Source organism: Parasteatoda tepidariorum, chromosome X1, assembly GCF_043381705.1.
Source record: "Parasteatoda tepidariorum isolate YZ-2023 chromosome X1, CAS_Ptep_4.0, whole genome shotgun sequence".
Classification (NCBI taxonomy): Eukaryota; Metazoa; Arthropoda; class Arachnida; order Araneae; family Theridiidae; genus Parasteatoda; species Parasteatoda tepidariorum.
In genome coordinates, this window is record NC_092214.1 from 6494315 (window position 1) to 6514155 (window position 19841).

General features: G+C 29.8%; 1 protein-coding gene across 10 annotated transcripts in view; it reads left to right on the forward strand.

Moving 5' to 3' along the window:
• LOC107446422 (RIMS-binding protein 2) overlaps positions 1-19841 on the forward strand; it is a 136070-nt gene that overhangs the window by 68747 nt on the left and 47482 nt on the right. For 6 of the 10 annotated variants that reach the window (XR_011638166.1, XM_071187372.1, XM_071187373.1 and 3 more), the window contains exons 17-19: positions 2232-2363; positions 4980-5153; positions 6246-6388. Coding sequence is in view for 9 of the 10 variants with exons in the window: in XM_071187372.1 (XP_071043473.1) it covers positions 2232-2363; positions 4980-5153; positions 6246-6388 (449 nt within the window). In the remaining variant the exon portion in view is untranslated. Of the gene's footprint in view, positions 1-2231; positions 2364-4979; positions 5154-6245; positions 6389-13149; positions 13303-19841 lie in introns of all 10 variants that reach the window. The other 4 variants (XM_043041385.2, XM_071187371.1, XM_043041384.2 and 1 more) reach the window with 1 other exon arrangement.

Here is a 19841-nt window from a genome sequence, read left to right on the forward strand (position 1 = left end):
CAATTTACAAAAACAAAAAATAGACAAAGAAGTAAATTAACGATTAAAATTTTACTTTTTGCCTTTTTCGTCCTATCTCGAGCAAAATTTTAATCGAATTGAAAAAATTTTTGCACTCAATTATATAATTCGTTTATCAAAAGATAATTTCATGGAAAAAATAACTTTAAGCTAATACTTATTTTCATTACTTATTTATTAATAGTCGAGAAAACTTAAATTGTAAGGTGCACAGTTTTGTATAGCAGGTCAAAGAATGAAATTTTAAATGGCAAAATACAAAATTTGAGCAAAATTGGTCAAATAGTTCCTTAGAAATCAAATTTTTAAAAAAACGACTTTTTCAAAATTCGATTCTAATCGACCGAGTTTACTCAAATTTTATATTTTGTCATTTAAATATAAAATTACTGCATTTTTTTGACTATCATTTAATAAAGTAATAAAAAAATAATTAATCGTTACTAAAACTTATTTTTTGCATGGAATTATGTTTGGATAATTGTGTTAAAAGAGAGTTTCCGATTCTCCTGAAACATTTTCGTGATATGGTGAAATACTCAAAAAGTAAAATTTACATTAAAGAGTAAAAACATTCGACTGCTCTCCTGACCAAACTATTGGGACCATACTTTCTCAGAGTGTGGCCTTATGGCTACACTCTATATTTTGTGAGTAGAGAATCCAAATTCGTCAAAAGAAGGTATGTTTTTTCAAAGAAAGTACGTTTTTTGTCTGATTTTATAACTTGAAATATCGTTTGCATGAACTAATTAGCATATTTAAAATCACCCCTTTAAACCATTAAGATTGAGTTTTAGAACATGAATAGCCGATCATTAGATCAAAAGTTATTCAGGGTGATCCGTCTATTTTTTCGCGCACTGGACATTTGTATATTGCATATTCATACATTTTTATTGAGTGTCCTACCATGAAGTATAATTAGAAATTAAAGTATAATTAGAATCGTATACTATAATAACTTGTAATCACGATTACATATAATCATGTTTACCTGTAATCTTGATTACCTGTAATCATATAAATTGATTACTGTTTTTCATGATTACATTTATTCATGATTACTTGTAATCATATTTTTTGATTACTCATAATAATATATTTCAATTACTTGTAATCATGAATACATGTAATGATATGTTTTGATTACTTGTAATCATGATTACCTGTGATCTCGATTAAGAGTAATTGATTACATAACAGTAATTATCTGTAATTAATTACAATTGAAATCGATTACTGTAATCGACACCCAACTCTGCTCCGATGAACCAGTAAAATTGCATGAAGGAACACTTTATTTCAAGTTAACACCTCATTGAGCTCTTATACACAATTTAAAGGGTATAATTAAATCTAAACACTTATAATGGGGAAAGTTTGCACTAAGCTCATGTGCATTCACACGATACGTAAAATATTTTTACTTGCGAAATCACTAATGTTGGCGTACTTTAGATATTCGTTTATAGATTGTTTACATTTGAATGCAAATTCACGAGAGTTTGTCGCTATAAATTTGCAGAAATAAAATTTTGCCTATGAAATATGTTTGTATGTTTTAATTGTGTAATAAGGATATTTATATTTTAATTTTTAAATCTCTGTTCAATGTATTAAATAATTTCATAATGCATAATTTCTAACTTCCTCAGTTCTGTTATGACTAATTAGAAATCATTTTAATATTCCCTCTGACGCTTACATTTTATTTACAAACTGATTTTATTTCAAGAATTAGGGTAAAAATGCTTTCTAAACTAATGATTCTTACTTTAGATTTTTGTAGAAATAAATTTACTGACTCTTATATGTATCTCATTTTACTGCTATTATAAATATTTGTGTTACTAAATACTAAAAATGAAAGCTGATTTTTTACACTAAGTAGTGTAAAAGAACTTTCTTGGTGTTCTACTACGTTAGAAACTGTCATTGTTTCTGCACCACTTACGTGTATAGTGATTGCTACCACTTTTGGTGTAAAGAGGCACTAAATTTTTTTATAGTGTACAAACAAGTTATTATTCTTTAGTAAAGTATATATTTTCTAAACTAAAAGTGTTTGCCAGCATGTTGTGTTGTTTATATTCTAAAGAGCAATCGCGTAATTCAATAGCAATTGAAAAATCAATTTGTTCAAATCACAGAATATGCTTCTTTGAAAAGCAGATTAATAAAAATAAGATTTAATTTTCTAATTGCAGGTTTATCTCCAAATACAGTCTATCGAGTTTCTGTCCGAGTTAAGCCAGGGAAGCTTTTGTACAATGATGAAAAAAATCCTAAAAAATTAGAAATGTTAGTTAGCAATGTGGAGTTCAGAACTCTTCCAAAAGGTAGGTTATATTTGTAATTGAGGAAAAGAAGGGAGTGATGTATTGTACTGATTTTGCTTTTCGTCAAATTTATGATATCAGCCAATTCATTTATTTAAACATATCTGTTATATGACCATTTTAGTATTTGGTTCTGTTAAAATTATAGCTTTGATTGACATTGATTCAATATAGTTTTTATACGGTCCTCAATTTATATTTATACGGAAAATAATAGTTCTGGAAAATCTTTTATCATTATTTATTCCCAGAATTTATTATGCTTAATAAAGCTAAGGCAGCAAATTACGGAAACTACTGGAATTTTTTTTTTATCTCTTATATTGTATAAGCTCTGTTTTTGTCATAAAATAATCGATATTCTCTGAACACGTGTGTATGAATCCTTAAAAAATAACTCGTGGCTCTTAGAAATTTTATTTTCCAGCAAATTTAATTACAAACTCGAAATTAAGGAAGAAAAATCTAGTTCTTATAATTATTAGGGTACTTCATAATGATAAGCAATTTGATAGATTTTATTTCATTGTAATTGAAGCGTTTAATTATCGTAATAATATTTTTGAAAAATGGTCAATTTCAATAAAATTTGAGCATATTATCTTCCTGCATTCATTTAAGAATCGTATAAAGTTTATTTTAGATGCACTCATCATGTAGTTATATTTATTCTAGCAACTTTATTATGATGAATTTATTTATGTACTTAGCCCAAAATAAAATTATACATCTTGCGTAGCATTTCCAAAAAGTCGTATTCCTAAAAGTCAAATTTTCAGACATTATTTGACTGATTTCATTTAAATTTTAAATTCTGCCATGAATATTACATTGTTTAAAATGATGAAAAAATTCGTATAACTTGCTGTTTAAAATCTTTCGACTATTATTAAATGAAATAATAAAAAATGAAATAAATATTAAAAAGTATTTTTTATGCAATTAACTTTGGATAAACGAAACGCTTAATGAAGCTCTCGAGATACAACGAAATGTGCAAAAAGTAAAATTAGCATTACGGGAATCAGACTCTCGACTGCTCTCTTGATCCATATTTTCCAGATTATGGCTATCTCATCTCCCATATTTTAAGTGTCAGAGATTTAAAACCGACAAAGAATGCATGTTTATTTAGAGAAAGTACGTTTTTGTGTCTGATTTCGTAATTTAAAAGATTGTCTGTCCTAAATAAATAGCATATTTGAGGTCAAATTAACCTTAAAGATTAATTCGTGTTACCTGAAAATCGTATCATTAAATCAAAAGTTATTTGTCGCGATGAACAGAGTAGCCATGCAATGTTTCCAGATGTCGAGCTAAAGAGAGTATCCACTCAATGACTAAGACAACTATTTCGAAATGTCTCCCTATGAGATTCTTAATCTTGAAGAATAGATTAAAGCTGTCTGGTTATCTGTGGCAATTCAGTCTAATTTAATTCGAAGAGTCCTTGATAAAAGCATGTTTGTCTCATTGTTTCATCCAGGAGTTATCTTGTCTTCTGGGTTGGATTCAAAGTTGCAAGGTTACTGAGTTAAAAATTTTTTTCCGTAACTCCATTGTGAATCCGCTATTCAACAGCTATGATAAAATAAATAGAAACTATGCTAATTTTATTAAATAAATAAGCAAATATGCATCTTCGTTTGCGATTAAGCAAACGAGGTTTGAGAATAAGTCAGTATAAGTTGACTAACATGAATAATAAATTTGAAATTTAATAATTAGCTATTGAAAATATGTACTGTAACTAATTTAAACACCAATTTAAATAAATTAGCTTTAAACTATCCAATTTAATTAAAAAAATAATTAATTAAAATATTTTTACTATTAAAAAAATCGATATCCAACTCCCCAAATATTTAACTTCTTCAAACAGCAAATATATCAACAGAAATAATTCCAAATATAAATCATTTGAATGATAATTGTGTGAATCCTTTTTCAATAGTGTAAGAAATCCATCCAAACCATTATCTTCAAAACTTAAATTCTCATAAATTGTCCTAAAACCCATAACTACAAAGCTACAATTTATTCAATAAAATTTTAAATCCATTACTGTTATTTTTAACTCAAGCTTAGTAACTCGCAAATATTTGACAATAGGGAAATGGGAAATATTTTGATAATGAATGATTTTAAAAACAACCTTATCCACCGATCACATTAATGTAAAATGTACACAGATCAAAATGTGTGTTTACCAAAATGAACGCAACAAAAAATGTACCTTTTCAGTTTTCAATCCAAGTAAAACAATTAAACGAGAAATTACTTGCATACTTTTCCTTACTTATTTGAATTCTGATATATGTTCTGTTGAATTTTAAAGTCTTTTCAAAGAAAGACAAGTTTAATAAATTGTGCCAAGTGATTTATGTAAATGAACAAAATCACATAACGAACTTATTTGGATTCATTAGTTAATTCTCAAAAAAAAAAAAAAAATACTAAGAAAAAGAAATTTGAAAAAAGATATTAAATGCTATGCCCATTTTCTTAAATAGCTATGACCATTTTCTTAAACACGCATTTTGAGCCATGTCTCGATTTAAAAACACTCCAACGATGTGTAAAGATGTAATTAAAATGAGACATTTGGTAAAACAGGTCTTCCAGATCCACCTGTGAATGTATCCGTGGAGCAAGGTCCTCAAGATGGAAGCATTCTTATTACTTGGTTACCAGTGTTGACGAATCCAGCTTCAACTCTAATATCACCAGTCACTGGGTATGCTGTGTTTGCAGCTGGTAAAAAAATTGCTGAAATTGACAGTCCAAGTGGTAAGAATGCAGTTAAATAAATTTTAACAATTTAATATTGTATCATAGCTCATTAAGTGACTGTTTCAATAACAGGAACTCCCTATTCAGAAAAATTGGCTGATCCCCCAAATGCGTCAACTTGTTTTATTATTTATTTAATTTATATCTTACAGTTCATATACTTTTGATTTTTAATATATTATGTAGAGCCATGGTGGCTCAGGATATAGAGTGTTCGCTTCTCAATGAGGTGTCTCGGTTTCGAATCCTAGTGATGGCTGGTTGATTCGAAATCCTCATCCGGCTCACACCAACCACATTGCTGACGTGAAATATCCTCAGTGGTAGACGAATCATGGGTTAGAGTCCCCTTGCCTTCAGGCTAACCATAGGAGGTTGTGGCGATTTTCCTTTCCATGTAGCACAAATGCGGGCTAGTTCCATCAAAAAGTCTTCCTCAAAGGTAAATTTCACCCAATACTTGATCCAGGAGCTCCCGTATCTTCTGGATTGGGTTTAAAATTACAAGGCTACGGAGTTGAACATTAGTAGTCATAAACCCAAAAAATTGGGTCCGCTGTTCAACGATATATGCAATGTTATAATATATATATGAGGAGAGGTCAATGGGTGACTGTATTGAGGGGTGGTCTAAAACTTCCCAGCAAAAAGAGACCGATAAATCTCGGGACAGAGCCATTGTCATGGAGTAGCAAAATTTCCTGTCAGCATGTCAGTAGGAAGCTTCGCGAACTTCACAAATCTACCGGAGAATGTATGCAGCAGACAGGCTTTTTTAAAAATCGACTGACAACACATTACTGACCGTACCTCATTCGCGGTAGGAGTTTTGTTAAATTTGAAAATTTTAAAGACAGATCGTACAGGTTACCTACTCAGCTGTAACTGAGCACAATTGTTCCCAAGGAATGCTAGGACACGACGCGCGCTTCATCTTTTAGTGTACACAATAAAACAGCCCTTACTTAGAAAACGGCCCTCATACTTACAGACCATTTTAAAATTTCATCCTAGAAACTTCTGAATAAATAAGAATAACTAAATTATCTAAAAAATAAATTTTGATATGTTTTTTGACTTTGTTTTCAGGAGATCATGCTCTTATTGATGGTCAACAACTTTTGGCTTTAAACAAAAAGTCGATCACAGTAAAGAGTAAGTCAGTGGATGGTTTCTCAAATGATTCTCTTGTTTGTACGGTCCCTAATGAGCTTCTTAGAAATGCTCAAAAGGTGAATATTTTAAGTCTGATGTGTTTAACAGTAGTTAGATCCTCATATATAAATAACTAGTTTATACGCTTCATTGATATAATTTCATCAACCTTACCTAAATGGTAGAATTAGAAAATTGAAACACTAAGTAAAGATACATCTTTCTGTGGCTTCTTATCTTTCAATACGTAATTACAGTTTATCAAAAAAAAAATTTTAATTGTTTTTTTCTTCAGTATAGTCAATTTAAATAAAACTTTTTAGCAGTATTTTAATCTTTAAAATTCTACATCACTGATAAAATATTAAAAGCCTACATACATACATATATATATATATNAATTACTGCAGCATGCTAATATTTTCTTGCATAGAATGTTCATAAGAGGAAATTCATTTTCGTTTAAACTAATTTTGAAATAGAAAAATTAATAAGGCAATTTTAAGTATGTTATGTAGATAGATAGATAGTACTGCTTATAAATAGGACAAAAATGCAGTAACAAATTCCCTGTAGTAATATGATAATTGGTGGGAGAAGTGGGTGTAAACACGTTTCAAAAACCTCTAGTGCTGTGCTCCTAAATGTTGCTTTTTTTTCTTTATACACAGGGACCATAGCAGCCTTTGAGAGACCAGTTTACATTATATCTATGGAAGATAGCCTTCTCCCCCTGTGTATATTCTTTGGCATTATCTCTAAAATCCAGACTTTTTAAATTCGAAAACTTCCGAAATCCGGATCTCGTGACGAGAAAAAAATAGCTAAATCAATTTCAATAGGTGGGAATCTCGTGTGTTGTTTCAACATTCTATCAAAAGTAAAAAAATATATATACGGCAATCCATAGCAATAAATACTGAAAAGTCATCAACGAAATCTTGTTTATTCCACACTGAAATTAAAACAATCCAGACAAAAAGTGATAACTTAAATGTGCTCGTCGTCAAGCTTGATAGCGAAAAAAAATTTAATCAATCGCTTGACTAGAAATTCGTGTGTCGTAATATTGTATTAAAATATCAAAAATCTTTCAGAAATATGTAAAGTGACTGCTGAAAAAAATCAAGTTAAAAACCACATGTGTTTTACATAATTCTGGGTCTGTTACTTTCATGTCTCTATTGGTTGAGGTAAAATATCTAAAAACCATCAAAATTATCTAAAATCCTTCCCAGCCTCCTTACAATCCGGACTTTAAAAACTATTCCGTATATAGTTTTTAATTAGCATTACAGGGGGACATTGTATTTATATATAAAATTTAAAAAAAAAATAATAAAGAAGTACATACTCTAAATAGGAATTCGATAATCAGAATAAAAGTACAAAACACAATTTTTGACAAACGATTGTCTTTATACTTTTTTACACAATGAATATGTACATAGAGTGTTATATTATCATGTCCTTAATATATATTTTTGAATGCTTGTCAAATAGTACAAGGATTAGGAGTCAAAAATTAAAATTAAAGCAAGAAAAAAACTGGAAGCTACCAAAATCTAATAAATCACTACTGAGAAAAGCGGAACTGTAAACATCAAAACTGGTTTGATAGCTGAAAGAAACAGAGAGGAGTTAATAGGCATTTAATATAAGTTCCTCCAAGTTTAATCAAGCAAACAAACTGATTTTGATGTTTTTCCTCACTAGGGATTTAACAAATTTTGATGGATATTTTGTTTAAATATTAAGGTTGGGATTCTTATTATGAATACTTTAGTAACTTGATTTTTGATATGAAATTTAAAAATATATATTAACGACTGTCATTACCAAGCAAATTGATTGCTATATATTTTTATTAAGACAAAATACAGTTTTATGAGCAAAATATCTTTTCCAAGCTCAATTGAGTTTTGTAAATATAACGCTAAAACAAACAAACTAAAAAAAAGAAGAAAAAAAAGAGACACTTGCGAATTTTCCCAATTATTTTATTTTACTACGTTTTCTGAAACTTTGGTAAAGCATTAATGCTTTATTTTTCAGCCTTTAACTTGAAAAACTAAAATTTATTAGCTGACTTACATATAATATTTATTTTTGTAAGGTATAACTGGCTAATTTATTTTTAAATAAATTGCAGAGAAAAGATATTTAATTAGTCGTAGATTGTTAGTTCATATTAGTAAGATATTAGTTGTAATATTAATAAGTTCTGATGATGATCATATTCAAACAGGATTGGTGAAAACTCCTCTAGAAGTATTGAGAATGAATTATTTATTTCTAAAAACTTGAAATAACGAATAATTATTTTATACTGGAAGTGGACAGTACTTAAACTTGGAAATTATTTTTGAAATATTGTTTGAGATTTTTTACCACTAAGCTTGACAGTGCACTTGACTTGAACTTTGATCATTTTAGTTAATTACCAAAAATAAAAAATCTGTAGTTTTTTCTAATTTCTCAATCCCCTTCTCTTATTATCTATTTTTTCTCTGAAAATAAATAATTCAGCATACTGAATATCTCAAAATAATCTTTTCAAATTCAATACAATTCAACTTTTACGTATCCTTGCTTCCATAAATTAATTATGAAGGGCAAATCATCATTCTTAATATATATTGGCAACTGCTCAGTTCTTTAGTATAATATAATATATAATACCATATATATTATATAATATGACATCACAGTAACATATTATATTACCGTGAATGATCAAAATCAAGAGAATGACGACTTTCACCGGTGAATGTCAACAATCACATAATCGCTTTGGTGAATGTTCAAAATATTTGTTATATCAGATTTGATATTAATTTATTCTTGATATTATTATATTTATTCGATATTTTAATATCTGCTAAGGACAGATTAGGCGAAACATCAGAGTTCAGACTACGGCTAAATGCATACTGGACAGTGGCACTTAACTAGACCTAGTATACATATCGGACATTTACTAACACGACTATGCGATTGTCAACATTCACAGGTGAAAGACAACAACCACCAATTTCAGTCATTCACAGTAACATATATATATATATATATATGTTTGTGTGTTAGTTTTATCGCTATAATCTATGAAATAAAAGTTTTTTTATTTCTTNTTTAATTTTATATATATATATATATTTTCTTCCTGGTTCAATTAAAATAAATATAGAAAAGAGTACTTTTTTTTCCAAAAAGAAAAAGAGAAAGGATAAATAATTTCAAAATATTCTTCTTCAACTCAAAATTCATTGTAACATTATTTGTGTTTCATAAAAATAAAAAGATTTTTATCAATGATTTTTCTTTTATGTGTAACACAATAATTGCTTTTAAAATTTTTTATTGCTGCAAGATTAATTATTGTTGTAAAAAATTAAATGTTGCAAAAAATGTGATGTTTCTTTCACTGCAACTTCAAATGTAATGCAACTGATCCCGTTATTGATTGCCTTAAAGATAATATTAGTTCGTATGAAATTGTTTGAGTGAGGCTAGGTCTTCTTCACTTATATTATTACTTGAAAAAAGAGTTCTATGTATCTCATTAATTTTTAAGCACTTGGTGAACAGAATATCTGTTTAGGTCTTGATTATATCTAGCTTTATATTAAGTTCCAGATTTTAAAAAGCATTTACGCTGCCAACATTAAAACAAATTGTTTTATTAGTTGCCGAAAATGAATATGTTAAACTTTCTTTACTGTTTATGCAAAAAAAGACATAGACACTTGTTTGAGAAAAAATAGAGAAAATTTTGCTGAATAATGGTGAAGCATAAAAAATTACTACATTACAATATTTTACAATCATCTTTGAAATATGATTGAAAACATTACATGCAAATGTCGATGAATTACTGCAGCATGCTAATATTTTCTTGCATAGAATGTTCATAAGAGGAAATTCATTTTCGTTTAAACTAATTTTGAAATAGAAAAATTAATAAGGCAATTTTAAGTATGTTCGAAATTTCTCAATACTTAAAAAATAAGATAATTTCAGTGCAGTTAAATTCAAAGCAAATATGCGACACGCAATGGCAAGTTTGCTATAGTATTTGTCACACTATTTAAAATAATTATAACCATTTCCACATGGAGTAAAAAGAAAATTGGCCAAGTTATCAGTGACAAAATGTATACTTTGGTGGCAATTATCTCTATAAGCATCTTATACTGTAAAATATGTGTACATAAAATAAACTCAGGACCTTAATTGGTTTGAAGTTCTAATAAAGATACTAGCTGATAGGAATCTAGTGAAATATTTTAAAAATTATGTAGTTCACTTAATTAGTTTTAAAGCAGTTGCTTCTTGACACCTGTTTTGTTATAACTAGTAATATGATAAACATACAAGTTTTGTCCAAAAATATATATCAATGAGTCGACTTAAAAATGTTTGTTGATCAGTTTAGTAAAAATATTAAACTGTTTCAAAATACACTCTTCCTACTTATATGCATGCCGTGCTAAGACTGTAAGATATCTGAGAAACTGATAACAACTCTAAATCAACTAGGAATCAAGGCATGAGAAAGAAGCTTTTCTTTTAATCTACAACACAATCTCATTAATGGTTCTTTTAGGAATGTTTAATGTCTGTATTATTAAAGAAACACCCAAAAGACGTTCTGAATTCAAAATACACATTTTGTAGATGATCCTCATCGCTTGAGCTTCATTGCCTGAAAAAAATACCTCGCGCTCCATTTAGACTTAATATTCTAATAAAAAAAATAATCACTAAAAGACATCTTTAACAAGGGAAAAGTTTCCTTTGCTGACTTGTTGAGTTTCACACAAAATGCAAAGGTAATTGTGTTAAGGTAATAGGTGGTAAAGGCAATAAAGCAAAGGTAATAAGTACTCCATCAACCACTGCTTGAACAGGAGACAAAAATACAGTTGAACCCTGCCATAGTGAACCGTTTGTGGACCCAGTAATTAGTTCACTATAAACGGTGGTTCACTGTATATAAATTCTTAAAAAAAATTATTTTTTACCATACTGCAGTGGTATTGTTGGAAATGGTGATTATAATAGGGGGCACATGATTTGCTTTATAAATTATTAGTTATCTAAATATATAGTCTCTTTACAACATAGTTTCCTTACAGAGAGTTTCTTCCAAAATTTCTAATATTTAGTTAGATTCAAAATATTCTCTGTAGAACAAAGTGGTTGCCTCCTTATAACGAATATTTTAAACGTTTATCTTTTCAATTTTGTCATTTGGGGGATTTTTCAGCTGTTCATATTTTTCATTTCGTCATTTTTGAAGAGAGTTAAATTTATAAGCTCGAATTTTGAAGCAACCGATCGCTCTTTCATATACTTTTTTTTAAAAAAGCAACTATAATTTTTTCATTTCAAGAAATGATTCATTTTAAACACCTCTTTGTAATGTGTATTACTTCATTTTTAGTTAAAAGACTTATTTATATAATTTTACATTTACATTGTAGACTAATAATATAATCGCGTAACATTTATTTAAATACATGGAAAGAGTCAAATATCAATGAACTACCAATCTCTTAGCTGCTCTCTTTAAGTGTACAAAATAATATTAGTTAAGTAATAGTTTGGACGGGAACCCAAAAAACGTTGACTACAACCGAGGTTTCACCACATAAGGGTTCATTATAGCGGGTAGACTGTATTTTCTAACATTGCTGTTCATTCTCTCAGCATTAGACAGGGGCCTACAGACCCAATCAGCGTAAGCACACTGCTTCACAGTAATATCAGATTTACAAGGCTTCGGACAAACCTCGCAAATATTATATAAAATTACACAATTTATGTAGCAATAGAATGAGCTAATTTAATTGTTCTACTCTTAAACATAATTTATTAAACAATTCTAATTAAGAACCAATTTGCTTACTTAAATAAAATACTGTATTTTACATAAGTGAAACTGTATTTTAATTTTAAAAATCGTTAGAAATGTTTCGTTAAAATTATACTGAATTAGATAAAGATGCATTTAAAAAAATTTGGAACTTGTATTTTCTTTCTTTTTCTAATTTCAATTTCCTTACTTTCTCTAATTTAAATTATTTATAATTTTTGCTACTATATTTTTGAAAAGCATATATCTTTATTCGAAATTAACGTTTAGTTACATTTGAAATATTTTTTCCAAAAGTGGTTTCTGTGAACAACGTTCATGAGTATCTTAGAAACCGATAAAAATTGGGGCTTTTTTTAATTTTACAAACTTTAGAGAACTTTGTATCAGGAGTTTTTATAAGCTTGCTTCAGTATTTTAATTTCGTTATTTTATTTTTAGGTTTATTTTTCCAATTCTTTCAAAACCATAAACGAATTAAAAAGTTGTTAATTAAGATTATTTTGTAGTATACTTTGAACATGCTAATATAGTAAAATAATTTAACGGACTTTCCTTTTTCTAGAACATTTCTTAATAAAATCAAGGGTGGTCAGAAAATAAGATAATCTAAAGATTTTCTTAATATAGTTCAAATAGATTTATTAATTTTTAATGATTTTGCAGCTTCACTAACAATAGTAAATTTTATATCATACTGTATGGTTGTATCTCAAGATATAGATTCAATTATTAATTCAAAAAAACAGTTATTAAAATATGTATTTCAAGGGACATTTAATTTTCATGTTGTGGCTTGTTCGGAGATATTAAAGAACAGAATTGCTTTAAAGTTTGGATCTATCAAATACTAGAATTTTTTTTAAACTGAAAAGCCTTATTAAAAAGTTTTATCAATCAAAGATACGAGATGTAACTGTAAATTAAGAGTGTTTTATTTAATTTTATCGTCGAGTACAGAGTGTGATCCTGAAAAGACGGATGTTTGATGAGAGGCGTCGTAGTTCGAGCTCGGATTCTGAATCTGACACTGAGCTTACAGAATTGCTCAACCATGTAAACCGCAGAGCTCGAGCATTTGATCCATCAACAGACTCACCTTTTTCTTCAAAGGTACGAGTCAGGGATATTGATGTTATTTCCTTTAAAGGGGTCACAATTTATCTAAATTGGCTGGGTGACCAAATTTTGTGTGAATTTATTCGAACTTATAATTTTCTAAAATTATGAGTTTAATAATGATAAATTTCTTTGGCATAAAGATAAATCCACCTTTCTTAGTGGCAGTCACAGAACTTTGCGTTGGAAGATGCCTGAAATGGTGCTCTTTAATGTTACCCAGGGGACACTTGTGTACCTCAGTCACCGAGGCGAGCAGCATTACCCACGCTGCAATGCCACATATGCCCGTTCATAGGGTGGGCCACATTCACGCCATAGAGGGCAGCACTGAGAGAAACATCCATGACCTGAGCGGAATTCGAACCCGCAACCAATGGCTTCGCAGTCAGGCATGCTAACTACTCGACTACCTGCCCGGCATCGTTGTAATATACTACAACTAATTTTTATTTCGAAAAAAATGAGAATTTTCAATTTCAAACTATTAACAAATCTCCTACAATATGTTGAGTTTTTGATAATGTAATATCAATTATCTATCTAACAAAAAAGCAATTTGAATCATTTGACATTAATTGGGAGCATACTTTTGTGACTATTTCATCCGTTTATTTCTACACTTGAATGAGACAAATATTTTTTGTAGCATTTTAGTTTGAGGACTTTTGTTTTCATATAAATTAGATCAAGATACTTTGAATCCAATAGTAATTAAACAAACAATAGTATAATAATATTGCGGTAAATAATTAGCTGGTGGGAATAGTTTGAAACGGTGAAGAAACAGAATTTCTAAACACCACATTGTCTAGGTAGATTACCCCCTCCATTGACTAAATGATATTCGAATGCTTTATTATAGTTCTATATTAGTAATCGCATGAAATCCTTACAAGGAAGCTCTGTAATGTGTAATAGCTCCTGCTGATGGCATTAATGAAGAGCTCCTCTGGGCCACTTAAAGTTATTTCTTGTGTACGTAATTACTTCCGAAGCAATAAATAAAAGTAATAAATGTGGCAACACGAATACCGTGTCGTTTTCATTTGTTTGATTAATTTCATGTTTGGTACATTATTTACCTCTTATGTGATTTTTGACAAGCATTGCTCCACTATAAATTCTCAAAATACAGTTGTTTCAATAAAACGTTTACTTTTTATTAAAAAAAAAATCTTATTTTTCTCTCTCAACTTCTCTGTCTGTTCAGTACCAACGTTGAATTACATTAAATATTTATAAGGTTCTTAAAAATGAATTGATTTTTAACATTAGTCTATAAATGAAAAAACTATCTAGACTAAAGAGAAGGGACAAATTTTGACTTGTTTAACTAATTTTCATTGATTTATCTAAATAGATAATAAGAAGTGAGGGACATTCACACAAAATCCTGGTCACCTGAAAGTAAAAACGTTTTACTAGATTAACAGTTCCCTACCTGTGATAGTTTAGTTCAGCATGTATGCATGTAACTGTGTGCATGAATTAGATGTTATTAGTGCTAATTTGCTATTAATATTTACATTGTTTTTTTAGGTCAATAATGACGCCTAGAAGAATTCTCCTAGAATTAGTAACCCACCATAGAACAAAAAATTTATAACAATTTCCAAATAAAAGCATGATGCATAGTTTAGCGGCAGTCATGATAGTAGGCTGCTTCGCTTGAACAGAATATTTGTAGAAGTAGAAAATTTGATTTGAATTAGTAACACTGCTATTTAGTTCAATGCAATATTTATTTCACGTATTCGTTAGTAATTTTTGAAAATAGTATTCCTAATGGTAATCCTTTTTCATCATCAAAAAAACTCATTAAAAATTAAAGTTCGTTTCTTAATCTGTTGCATAGAATCGGTACTTCAGTTCTCGATAGCACTATAGTTTGTTTAATATTGTTTATCAGTGGCGTAGATAGGATTTTAAAATGCATCTTGAACCTCATGCATCTTGAGATATTAGATTGCATTAATTTTCATAGTCGCATGTTTTCAAATGAATCGTACTTTTAAAGTATCATTAAGGAATTTATTTCTGTGGAAAATAATAGTAAAAAGTAATACATTAAAATTCATTTTTTTAATGCTTGTTGGAAAAATTAAATAAAATAATTAGTTTTATAAAAGTACCAAAATGCTACTTTGGAGAGGTTTAAATAATAATTCAATACTTCTTTAGAAAACTCTTGAGTGCAATATGTTATTTTACGATTAACATTAAAAATTATGATCGATTATAAAATTGATATGCTGTATGATTTCAATTATATAAAACGGAATGAGGAATATTTTATTTTATTAAAAAATAATTTTAGTTCAATTATTTTGAATTGGGGGGGGAGTGATAAAATCTTCGCACTGCCTATGGCTTTGCTGTATATGCATACAATATTAAACTGAACAATCGATTGAATGACTCTAATGGAAGGTTTATGTGATTTTACCCCAAACTTTGCATATATCATTGCCATGCTCATGCTAACAACATAATAAAACCAAGTTATTGGTAAGATAGGTTCATCTGCTTTATTTATCTTCAAAAGATGCTGATTATAAAAATTCTCTATGTAACGTATTTGAAAATAATTTATTAAGGAAGTAAAATTTTAAATGAAACTTTTAGGAAGCTCTTAAAATGGCGGTTTTTAACTTAACTAAAGGGCTCTATATTACACTTCAATATTACTCACTCCAATAAATTCTTGAATTAAAGCGAAGAACCCGGCAAAACGGACATATTTTTTCTCTTTTTTGCTCTTTATTTGCCTTATTTAAATCGATAATTAGTAAGAGCACAATTTTATATTTTGCATAAAGTGATTGCTAACATTATTCTTTTCCAGTGTTAACTTATTAGTCACGTCCACTTTTAAGGATCACTATAAATTTTTTTGCAAGCTTATAGAATTTATATATATATATANTGCATGTATTACTGCAACTAATAAAGTTTTTTTTTCCAATAGGCTGAAAAGGTTTAAGTAAATATAATAAAGTAATATAATAAAGTAGTATAATAAAGTAAATATAATTAAGTAATAAAGGTAATAAATTGCTACACCAGGAAGGAATTCAAATAACAGAATGATATTTATTGGACACATACATTATAGTTGGAAGGACAAGTGATTAAATTTTTCTGATATTAGGATGTATTATAGATCCTGAGGAATCAGTACTCGGAGCAGCTTCCCCTGGCAGCAATAACTGCAGTTATTCTCCTAGGCATCGAGTCGAACAGAGATTGGATAGCATGGACGGGTACATCATTCCATGCAGCTTCAGCATTATGCCGCAATTCATCCACCGTAGTGACTGACGAGAGGTGGCCAGTCATTCGGCAACCAGACATTTTCAATTGGTGAGAGATCAGGAGAACGTGCTGGCCAGGGAAACAGGCAAACATGTGTCATGGAAGGTCAGGACAGTGCGGTCAACATGAGGTAGTGCATTTTCCTGCTGAAACGTAACGTTATGAAGGCCTTGAAGATAAGGCAGAGCAACTGGCCCTAACACATCAGAAATGTAAAGGCTGCTGTTTAAAGTGCCGGCAATGTGAACAAGAGGTAATCGAGACGTATATCCAATGGCACCCAATACTATTACTCCTGGTGATGGACCAGTATGACGATGTCGAGTGCATGCTGCCAATTGGCGTTCTCCACGATGTCGTCAAACACGGATGTGGCCATCATGATGCTGTATATAGAACCTTGATTCTTCCGAAAAGACGACGCCATGCCATTCCTGCTTTCATGTTCGTCGTTGATCACACCATTGGAGGCGCTCCTGCCAGTGATGCAACGTCAAGGGTAGCCGAAGCCATGGCCACCGCGCTGACAGTCCATGCTGCTGCAAACGTCTTCAAACTGTTCTCGTAGACACTTATTGTCTTGAAAATGACCCCATTTGTTGACTCAGGTTTCGTAACGTAGCTGTATGATTCCTTAAGACCATGTGGATAATGTCCATGTCTGTCTTCTCAGCTGTTAGTGATGGAGGGCTGCTGAGATCCTGCACGGCGTTCCATATGACCGTCATGAACCCATCGATTCCAGATTCTGATAACAGTCATGGGATCTCTACCAATGCGAGCAGCAATACTTCGGTTAGATAAACCGCAATCCCGATAGGCCACAATTTGACGTCGATCAAACTCAGACACGTGCTGGTAGGCATTTCTCCTTCTTACACGAGGTATAACAAAAACTTTTTTACCCAAGAATAACGCTTAAATTCAATTTCTGTATGAGAAGCTTACTGTCAAATCTCTTCCCTTAAACACATTGTAGGCGTCGATACCGCCGCCTGCTTTGCATGAATGTGCTGATAAGCTAAGCATTTGTATACCACAACATGCTTTATTCGTCCTGCGAATTTTACGTTCGTGGTGTGTCGCCTTCCTGGTGTAGCAATTTTAATGGCCAGTAGTATATGTTCATAATGAAGATAATACAAAGGAAAATCACAGACATATGAAAAAAAAAGGGGGGGGTAAGAAAAATAATAAAAGAAAAGTAACAAACAACTGGGGAAAAAAATTTAAAGAAAAAAGACATAAATAATAATAAAAAAAAATGAAAGATATATTCTTTTCATCAGCCCACACGATTATATCCGGAAAAAAGAGTGCTTTCTGATATTGTGTCAATATGGCCAAAGCAAAATATATCAATAATATCAATACAATAGTGTGAGGAGCACTCAAAAATTTTTTTACAAAAATTACAACAGATAAAATAGAACACAATAAATAAAAATAACACGTAAAAACAGAAAATAAATTAAATAAAAAGGAAAAAGAGAATAAAGCATAAAACATAATCTATAAAGAGAGTAGCGAATTCAAATGTACTTACATAAACGGGAAATTTTTCAAGAATGATTTAAAATATTTTCGTAACAAGATTGCCAGATTGCAAAATACGAAAACAAAAGCGCAAATTGAGCGTAACTAGAGGAGTTTTGTTTTAAAGTGCCGTTCTTACTGCATTGCTGAAGTGCGTTTGATTTGTTAGTTACCAAGGATGGACCCGAAAATGGATGTGCGCAAGGTAATATTATGCTGGATAATTTAAAGAAATTGACCATAAATAATTTTAGAAAATAAATATTTATTTAAGAGAAAAAATGGAAAATAGGAAAGAGAAACATGATACAACAACATGAGAAAACAATGGATATCCAACTAAAGTAATAAAATTCTATATAAAATCATTGAATTAATCGTATATTTTTGTAGATATATTTACTAAAAATTTTCTTTGCTAATTTATGTAATTTTTCCATGTGCAAATCCATTTCGGGCAAATCCATGGTCAAAATTATTTACTAAAAAATTCCTTTGTTAATTTATATAATTTTTCCATGTGCAAATCCATTTCGAGCCAATCTGCGGCTAAAATTATTTACTAAAAATTTCTTTATTAATTTATACAATTTTTCCATGTGCAAATCCATTTCGGGCAAATCCGTGGCTAAAATTATTTACTAAAAAGATTTCTTTGTTAATTGATATAATTTTTTCATGTGCAAATCCATGGCTAAAATTACGTGCAAAACATATATATATATATAAATAGATAGACAGATAGATAGATAGACATTTTTCCATTAATTTTATTATCTAGAATTCAGTAGTAAGAATGTATCAAGTGTTTGGTTCATCATGCAGCCTATTTTATTTTCCAATCCGACTTAAAAATAGTTCTTAATGATATAAAACAATAGTTTTAGCTTCATTTGTTATTCTGTATTCATGAATATTTAAGTGAATGCAATTTAAAACTACAGTCCCTGGTCAAATTAATCGATGCACTGTAAGATTCTATGCAAAATCCTAATTATCAGATGATACTATACAGCTTTATTGTTCTTACGCTGGTCTAATTATTATAATATACTAATATCATAGCTGATATAATAAATATTCTATATTTATCTAGTATATCGTCTAATTTGCCCAATTCTCCAATTTATATTGTTCATCGTCTAATTTAACCATTTAATACACTAACGTAAGTAAGAGCAAACCGGTTTCATTCTGGTAAAAATAATAAAGCTGTATAGTATCAACTGATATTTAAGATTTTACATAGAATCTTATAGTGCGTCGGATAATTTAGTCGCCAGGAGATTTTATTCTGATAATTTTTTTCAAAAACGAAAGAAAGTCCCCTTACCGTCACGCTAACCGCGGGATGTTCTCGTGGTCTCCCTTTCCATATAACGCAAATGCAGGTTAGCTAAATCGAAAAGTCTTCCACGAAGGCAAATTTCTCCCAATACTCGATCCAGGAGTCCCCTTGTTTTCTGGATAGGGTTCAAAATTACAAGGCTACGGAGTTGAACATTAGTAGTCGCAAACCATAAAATTGGGTCGACTGTTCAACGATGGTTGTAAAATAAAATAAAATAAAAAAGAAAAATAATTAATCTGGATTTATTTAGAAGTTATAGTACTAAAAGAACCAGAGAGAGCCCTTCAATTATTTTTTAATGAATCTTTTAACTAAATATATATATATA